Source organism: Rutilus rutilus (genome assembly GCF_951802725.1).
Source record: "Rutilus rutilus genome assembly, chromosome: 21".
In the NCBI taxonomy this organism is placed as follows: Eukaryota; Metazoa; Chordata; class Actinopteri; order Cypriniformes; family Leuciscidae; genus Rutilus; species Rutilus rutilus.
Window position 1 is genome coordinate 4,096,959 of NC_140226.1, and position 9,290 is coordinate 4,106,248.

A 9,290-nucleotide genomic window follows, 5' to 3' on the forward strand; every position below is an offset into this window, starting at 1 on the left:
GTAATGTTTTGTAATGTAAAATTTTTACTCTGTCATCATTTACTCACTGTCATATGCTGGTATGGCTTTTTTCTTCCTTAAGCCCCGATCAGACAGAACACGTTTTACACTGAGCGCCTTTTTTCAATTTTTATATATTGGCAGTGAGCGTTTTGCGTGCTGTTTATGCACCCCGGGCACCTTGTGTTTTTGTAGGAGCTCTCTGAGCGCCTGAAGTTGAAAAAAAATCAACTCGATGTGATCAAGTTTTTCTCTAGTGTCCAATTGAATGAATGGAGAGGTAGCCCTTCCGGTTGTGGTGACGGAAGTTTACACTGCCTGGAACGTCGGGAGACTGCAATGATGAAAATTTGTGTTGTCTGTGGCGGGTTATTCTGAGCTGTAGATCTTCAGGGAAAGAGGTTTTCATACGTAACCGAGACATTCCCTTTCAGTTGGTCATGTTTGACGTATTGCTGCCACCTTCCAGTGAACACAGAGTTGACTCGGAAAGCATAGCGGCCCGAAGCAGGGTCTGAGTGTGCGGTGCAACACTTACCTGTTTCCACGGACCGGCAGGCGATGCGTGAGACGGCATACCCGGGTTCTTGAACCGCACCAGGCTGCTGGCTGGCAATGCAAGAGGAGGACTGAGGGTACCAAGGCTTTACAGGGTTCCTCGGCCGGCTCCACACTGAGGCCTTGGTGGAGGCTGCTGCTGAGGCCTAGCGGGAGCGGAGGTGGTGGCAGGGGGACACCCTCAGCGACAAGCAGGTGGGAGATCTGTGACATATAATGATCATAACTCGTTATCGTTCATCATGACTGACTGGGGTGGATTCCTGGTGGGGGGCTCACTGATGGCGCCTCGGCTGCAGGAAATCATTCGTCGAGCGGCTGTGGGCTGGCATTTCCAGGGCCGACCACTCCAAACCGAGCGACAAGTTCAAGCCAGGCATTCAACATCACCTGGCTCCTTGGGTGGTAGGAGGCAGAGTCCTGCATGGAGCCCGATCACTCCTCTGAAATGAAGGCCCCGTTTACACATACATGGTTATTTTGAAAAACGGAGACATTTCCCTTCGTTTTGCGCCCTTCGTTTACACGCAAACGGAGGATTCGCCAATGAAACCGATTCTTTCTAAAAACTCTAAAAACTTCTAAAAAAGTTTTAGGCAGCGACGTCACAGAATGTGACGTCACGGGATTCTGATTGGCTAAGGTGGGCTTGAGCTTCTCGTTACACTGCCACCTACAGGTTTGGCATGCTCTTGACAGCATATACACAGGTTCGTGTGCACGATATTATTTTTGAAAACGAAGAGGGGTGAAATGTCCGTATATGAAAATAGCCATCCACGTGTAAACGTAGCCTAAATCTGCCAATGAATTGGCTGGGTTCTGGTTATCACAGGAGGAGAGCACTGGGGAATCCTCTTGCTACAGGGAGAGTGAGTAACGCGGGATATCACCGGAGTGAGCCTCACTTAGTCCCGTAAGCCCAACCCCGCGCCCCCATTGCTTCTTGCTCTCAGGCTCTGAGAGGGAGTGAACAGTGGAGAACGAGGGGCGGAGACGTTTTCCTCAGAAAAACGGCTTGCGAGCGCAGTAGCGCAAAAGAGTTTTCCTATTTTCTAGTGACCCAATACAAGTGAACCGTATCGATAGGGAACCTAAACTTCAGAAGGAATCTTTGGTTTGTGTGTTTTCTTTTTTTAAAGCTTGAATGACTCAGTTATCATTTATTGTAAATTTGTGTAAAACAGTCTTCAAAATTTGTCCTGTTCACAGAAGAAATGATTATTGCTTAAATATATATCCTGATTGGTGGGACTCTCATAATTAGTTCAAATTATGCATGCTTCTCAATAAATTTTGTTGAATGTTTTGTAGTATTTTAGTTTGCGGATCATTGGAATAATGCTGGTGTTCACCATTCCTCAGTTCATCATCTCCATCTGTATCTCAGCATTTGCCTGCAAAGCTACCTGTAACCGAGACTCTACACTGGTCAATGTGGCACTGAACCAGGTAAATGATTCATTGCTGGTTTTATCCCAACAACCAATAGTTATTTGTGTTGAAGTTTATTTTTTTTAGAGAATTATGCAAATCCACTAAATGAGCCACAAACAAAGGTAAAGCTAGAAGAATGAAAAAGAAATGTAAAGTTACCAGAAGGTTTCATGGTAAACTGCCTTTAACATTGCTTATCATGAAATAGATACAGGGAATATTAGTCAATCACAACATGCTTTATTGTTTTTCTCTTTTTCAATAAAAATAGTCTGTATGGTGTGTGGTTCATGTTAGTAAAATTAAACCTGATAATGAGTGTCTTGTGTACTAACATATCTTATCTGTTACTTCCCAGGGAAACTGAATCACAGTGAGGAGATCCTACCAGCCACAGTTTATATCTTTTCTAGTGTTACAGGCAAGAATATTTGTGCAAATCTTGCTATATATTGGAAAATATGCCTTATTATACTTCTGCATGAGGCAAGGCCCAAAATGTTATTATGTATTATATAATAAGGCTTAATTTGAAATGGATGAGAAAAAAAGCTTATCTGCAGAAAATCTTTCAAATGAAGGTAGGCTGTTGGAGTTTCCAATGCCGATAAAAAGAAACGAAAAATGCACAAATAATGTGTTCATTTTAATGTCATAAATAAATTAAAATTAATGTCTTTTAATGTCACAAGTCTGTTTTGATTTAATGGTCAGAATCTTGTCCTGTCAGACAAGCTGCTCCACTTTGCTGTCATCTTCTGATATTTCATAATATTTCCTCATTTCATAATATTATTTGTGAAAATAGTAAGCAGTAAACTGGCTAATTTAAATTGCCTCATTACTCTCTACATATTACACATATTTAGTATGCGAAAGATACAATATAATTTGCGATATATACACAAAATGATGTATTGAAGGCCAGTTTTTTTAGTAATACAACAAAAGTCAAGTCAAGTCAAGTCAAGTATATTTGTATAGCGCTTTTCACAATACAGATTGTATCAAAGCAGCTTCACAGTATTAAATTAAAATAATACAACAAGGTTTGTTTCTAGTGGAATTTATTGATAAAATCAAATTAGATATCCAGAATATCCCCAACTGAGCAAGCCAAAGGCAACAGATGCCTAATATGACAATGTTTTTTTTTTTTTTGGGATGACGGCACAATGTAATCTGTTAAAGGCCAATTGGATGAAAACACTTCGTTCGTCGACAACAAAACAGCGTAAAAACTGGACAGAAACGTGGATACGTGTCATCATTTCTAGTTGTAGTTCATTATTAGTTGTCTTGGTTTGTAATTAGTTCTCTTCTGTTCCCTGTTGCATTAATGTTCGCCTTCTGTACATCAAACTTTCTGTATTAATGCCGTAGTAGTGCAGTGTCCCTCTCATTAATGTTACACTCATTGCTAATGGGTAATATTTCAGATTTGTTGATACAAAAATGGCAAAAAGTCTCATCAGGATTTAATTTATAGTTAATTTAAGGCCCTTTTCCATCATTTATTGATAAATCAGGGCCCAACTACAGGATTATTGTGTGTTTTGAACAGAGACACGTCTGTTGGTGCTTTTAATCACAGAGATTTTTGTCCTCAATCGACGGCTATAATTTATGCTACCTTGTAGATTTGATCTATATGTACATTTTATCAGGAAGGGCATCAACATAATCTTTAAAAGTATAAAGCAAGCTCATATGAAGCAAGCTCCTCCTCCTTAGTAGTTCTTCACACACACACACACACTCTCTCTCTCTCTCTCTCTCTCTCTCACACACACACACACACACACAGATATGCCATTAGAGCGATCAGACATCCTCATCAACAACTCATTTCAGGTAAAATATTTTATGCGTTAATTGACATCTATAGTTTATTTTATTACTAGTGAGACTCAGTGTAAGCTGTTGTTCATTTATTGTTATACTTTGGCACATAAAATTACATGTATTAGTTTTGGATTTGTTTGGACATTAAGCTACAAAATATACAATCATGAATACTGTGATCAGAGTAAATTTGAGTCCTGTGATCTTTCGGAAGGAGAGGAAGACGTCTTTAAGCTCATGTAAGCCTTAGTAAAGCAAGTATCACGGTTTTATCAGTCACTCTGGACAAGGGCATCAGATAATGCTTTAATCATAAATACTGTACATGAAACACAGAAAATAAAACAGCCTTGAGTGAGTTGTAAGAATGTGAACGCTTAATTCCAGGTGAAAACTCTTCCTAAAATGGAAACCAGCAGGATCATCTCTTCTGATAAAGCTACAGTTGTCATCCAAGTAAATCCACAGGTGACTCAGAATATTGTGACTGGTGGTGATGGGCAGGAGACCAGAGGAGCACAGCCCAGTACGGCTCTTACTGGGTTTTTCAAAGCACAACCAAAGGCACTGGGGGTAATACATTTAATGATGAATTACAATTATGGATGATTTCGGGAATATTTTTAGTGTCTAATTTTCTTCGGTGAAAAAATGAACAGAAAATAAAAAGCTGTTATTATATGACCTCAAGTTATAGATGTGTTCCGGTCTGATTGCCTTAAGACTGTATAGTGCATAACACATTAATATAGCTTCTGTGTGTGTGTGTGTGTGTGTGTGTGTGTGTTCAAATATGAATGCTATGCCCTTATGAAGAACACTACTTGACTCAGATCTGCCCTGTCTAGACTGTGCAAATAATGATCGGAGTGGTGGTGTTTTTATTGGGTATCGTACACACCAGTGTCTTCGAATACCCACTCGTGTCTATCATCAGTGGCATCACCTACTGGGGATCCCTTATTGTAAGTTTCATTTAATGGTTTTACTGTTTTTAACTTCCAGAATGAACTGTGAAATGTGTGTTTCTCTCTCAGTTCATCAGTGCTGGATCTCTGTCTGTTGCTGCACAGAATAAACTTAATCTGTGTGTGGTACGTACATAATGTGCTGAAATCTGTGTGTGATAACTTTCCTTTTGCCACAGTGTTTCTAATGTATTCATACACTATTATTATTAAATCATTACAAGCGGTCAAACATATAGCAGAACACAAATACAGAAATGCATAGCAACACTACAACACATCCGCTTGTGCTCATGCCCAGTCCCCTGATATTGAGTGAAATTGAGAAATGTAGATCTCCTATACAGTGATTTTTACATAAAATGTGTATTTTCTGTCTAAATGTATATATGTATATATAAATGACTACAAATTGAGGCAAATAAGTTTTAAAAATACCATACACTCTTCCCACAGTAGTCAGAAGCTTGCACATTAATCTCAACTTTCTTATAGAACAATGACACATTTTTACCATTAAACGAATGTGGACTAAAAGGAGATCTGACTCATTATCCATTTACATATTTAAACCTGCAGTTCAGGACATTTTATAAGTGTACACCCTTTACTATTACTGTCACCTTTCACATGTCAGCTCTTTTCCTCTGCAGGTCAAAGCCTCTCTTATAATGAATGTGTTCAGTGCCATAACTGCAGTGATAATCATCGTTCTGATGTCCATAGAGATAAATATAATTTCCAGTGGAGGGTGGCGGTATCGCTATGATCGTTCTTCTTACTATGGCTATGATTCTTCTTATGGCTACTATTTGAAGGTACTAAATGTACAATGTGCAATACTAGTAATGTGATCAGTTTAAATTAGTTTTTTCTTTAATTGCTGTTTACTTGAATAGTTCACCCAAAAATGACAACTGTGTCATCATTTACAAATTTTTACTAATAAATATTGTGCTTTTCAGTCTTTTCCATACAGTTATAATGACTAACGACTGGAAATTGCTCTTGAAATGACACAAAAGGCATAATAGAAGTATCATAAAAATTAGAAAGTTTCAGTTGTTCAAAAGCCATGATATGACTGTTTAAATGTAGTATAATATGAACTTTTAGAGCCTCACTCAATATAACTCATGGGATATTATTTGTAATCTACTTTTATTTGATCTTGTTGAATATATTTTAGAGATATGATCTGGGGATCAATGGAATAATGCTGGTGTTCTCCATTACTCAGTTCATCATCTCCATCTGTATCTCAGGATTTGCCTGCAAAGTCACCTGTAACCAAGACTCTACTGTGGTCAGTGTGGCACTGAACCAGGTATACGACCCTAACCCTAACTATACCCAGGGTGGCAGTCAGTTTTATCCCAACAACCAATAGTTTTGTATTTGATATTTTTTTTAATTTGGGTTAAAAAGCCACAACCAAAGGTAAAGATATAATAATGGAAAGGAAATATAATGCGACCAGAATATGTTCAATTGTTCAACTGCACACAGTATGGAAACAATATAGGAACTATAAGTCAATCCCAACTTCATTGTAAACTTCAGCCTTTCCCGACTGCTAGACTGCTGAAGTGGTGACAGTGCTTTTTAAACACTCACAGGGCTTTTCACATTGTCACTCGTCACAGTACAACCTATACAAATATTGATAGAGTGTGTGGACCTTAGTAAAAATAAACCTGATAATGAGTGTCTTGTGTACCATGGGTGGATCTACAGGGGGGCAAGGGGGGGAGCCCCCACTCTAGAGCCTTGCCCTCCCAGCTGCCCCCCTAACTTTGATGATCCAAAACTGTACTTGTAAAAACAACCCGCCACTATGTCCACAAGCTTCTCAAAACAGTACAACTAAACAATACATTTACCAAAAGTGAACAATTAAATTTTTTATTTTAAATGTATTATTAGCCCCTCGCCCCTATACGTCCCTGATTCAAACGTGCAGAGCAGCGTTGGCTCACACACAGCGATGGGGCGATGGCCCTGCAACCCGACTGGAGAGACTGAGCTGCCCCAGAGCCTCTGAAGTTGAAGTGAGTTTCCCCAGGTGTAGTTTAAACGCACGTTTAACTTAAAGTTACATTTGTAATGTATTGTATGTTAAAGACGATTCAGCATCAGCAAAAACTCTATTACAGTCTATTACTATATAAGAGTCTATTACATTAGCCAAAATCAGCGGTCAAATCGCTCCCTCGTGATTTGTAAGAGCACTCTTCCCTTTGATTAGCCTAATTTTGATTTTAGTAAAGAACAAGAACAGCAAAAAAAATTGTTGTATCCATAACGTTTACTGATGGTCGCCGTTACGCCGACGTACATTACGTTACGACACACAATACAGTGCCAGTTAGGAGATCGATCATTTGATTAGCTAAGCAGGCCTATTAAATCCAGTTCCTCTCAGATATCACAGCAATGAAACCAGGTTACAACTGGGGAAATAACAAATACAATAGGATTAAGTATGGGCATTAATAGTTGGGAGAAAATATGATGCGTAATAATGATTAGATCTGCATTTGGTCTTAAAGAGGCAGCAGTCTAATAATTCTGCTGACGATTGCTTCATTAATGTGAATCTAGTCTCAGCCTCAGACGTCACGCCCACGGAACGTTGGCTAAACGTCTGATGCATATGGTACACTTAACTGGAAACACTTCAGGAATGTCGAAGTCGTCATCTGATTGGTTGAATTTTATCAGATTTCCGGGGGGGCGCGAGTGTCGCGTTTATTTTCGGTCCGCCGGGAAACAAAGCGCAGACATGTGATTGCGGAAGAAAAAACTGTTGTGTTTACATGAGTGACAATGAGCATTTATCAAGATCAGCTAAACATAGGATTCTCAAAAGTATGCGAGGTTCACAGCATAGACTCTGTAAGAGATGTCCAGGAGTTTTGTTTGAGGCACTTAGTGGAGACAAAAAGACGCCATTGTTGTTATACGTGCACGAACAGATCAATGACTTACTGCTTGTTTTCTTCTCCTTCTTTGATTTTCTATGCTGACTGACTTGTTGCACGCCGGTCTGTTGTTGTGGGGACAAATCCACGCCCCGAAACGTGACGCTGAACGAAACGAACTGTAATTGGTTGTTTGACATGTCGGTCAAACGGCCTTATGGGCGGGCCTTGGCCAAAGAAAGCTGCTATGAATTCCAGACCGTCAGTCTGAAGGTCTGGCTACGCGAGACTAATGTGAATCAAACAAGCAAAGAGAAAATCAGTCGCAGCTCTTGCTTTAATCTATCTATGATAAACTATGCAGTGTTTTTTTTTTTTAAATCTGACTTTATTAGATGTCTTTTTAGCCCATATTACTCTGAACTACTGTCTACTGAACAGTAATGTCAGTAGACATTACTGAAATTAAAGCACTGGATATATAATTTGTATATTTGTTTAATAGTATACTTTTTTTGTTTGAACGTGTTTGTACTTTGTTTTTGGTGGCCTATGTCTTCTGAATATAAAACACAAAAGCCTGCATCCTTCTGCATAACATACATGTTTTATTTGTTTTGTTAAAGCATTGCTTTTTCAAAAATTCCTGCCCCCCTCTCGCCACCCCATGACTATTTTTCTAGATCCGCCCCTGTTGTGTACTGACATATCTTATCTGTTACTTCCCAGGAATACTGAATCACAGTGAGGAGATCCTACCAGCCACAGTTTGAGAGGAATTAATATCTCATAATGTTGCATCTGATGAATGTTTTTTGAGAATTGAAAATTGAAGGTACACCAAATAAATGGTTTGTTGATGCAAAAACCCCTTTGTGTCTTTTGTAACAAAGCAGGGGCAGCAGCAATAACCCCCAAAACAAAACCATAAGCTAATATCCCCCAAACACAAACTGACAGCGAGAAATCTGAATGCCTTTTTTTTTTTTTTTTACTCTGAGACTGTTTTAAAGACAGTCAAGAATAGGATATTTGTAAAAGAGCAGCGTGTCCCTCTGAAATAGCAGAGACTGAGAGACAGAGTTCCCCTTACAGGAGGAGAGGAGCATCGAAGGGGTTCTCTTCTGTTACAAGCAGCTGAGAAGCCCCTGTAAATGCAATTACCCAAATGAGCTTAAGCAACAGGCAAGCTGCCCTTACCCAAACTGTTCAGCTTATCAAACCAACAAGAAGAAAGAGTGATTAAGAAAACATTGAAGTCAAGAGGGCACACACAGAAGGGTTCTTCTGAGCAGTCCAATGCATTATTTCCATCAACAACATGCTGTCTGGAATGAAAGAAAGAGAAGATTAAGGGATCAATATCAATCAAGTGCTGCTTGCTTATGGTTAGCATATCTGCGGTCCAAGTTCCAGTTTCTTTTGAGTGATGAGCACAGACTACTACCCCCTGCTGGTGTGGACAGTTAATACAGGTGTAGATGTGCTTGCTTGTTGGCTGTAGTCTTGCACTGTCTTCGAGCGCAACTGAACTATAAGTAAAGAGGAGGTGGTGCAA

The 9,290-nt window shown here is 39.4% G+C and overlaps 1 protein-coding gene across 2 annotated transcripts; it reads left to right on the forward strand.

The window, feature by feature from the left end:
- The first annotated feature begins 3,773 nt into the window (after positions 1-3,773).
- LOC311281308 (membrane-spanning 4-domains subfamily A member 4A-like) lies at positions 3,774-8,595 on the forward strand. Of its 2 annotated transcripts, XM_084394152.1 has the most exons (7): positions 3,774-3,849; positions 4,228-4,413; positions 4,689-4,805; positions 4,878-4,934; positions 5,462-5,626; positions 5,998-6,135; positions 8,462-8,595. In XM_084394152.1, exons 1-7 carry the CDS (start codon positions 3,805-3,807, stop codon positions 8,468-8,470), a joined length of 717 nt encoding a protein of 238 aa, XP_084250278.1. In that variant the 5' UTR covers positions 3,774-3,804; the 3' UTR covers positions 8,471-8,595. The 2 variants fall into 2 exon arrangements, with proteins under 2 accessions (XP_084250278.1, XP_084250279.1); XM_084394153.1 differs by lacking the exon at positions 4,878-4,934.
- The last annotated feature ends 695 nt before the right edge of the window (positions 8,596-9,290 follow it).

Excerpts from the sequence above, each read along its gene's own strand:
- LOC311281308 (XM_084394152.1), top strand. The coding sequence starts at position 3,805 with ATGCCATTAGAGCGATCAGACATCCTCATCAACAACTCATTTCAG. Across the intron at positions 3,850-4,227 it reads TCATCAACAACTCATTTCAG|GTGAAAACTCTTCCTAAAAT; the intron begins GTAAAATATTTT and ends GCTTAATTCCAG. Across the intron at positions 4,935-5,461 it reads ATAAACTTAATCTGTGTGTG|GTCAAAGCCTCTCTTATAAT; the intron begins GTACGTACATAA and ends TTTCCTCTGCAG.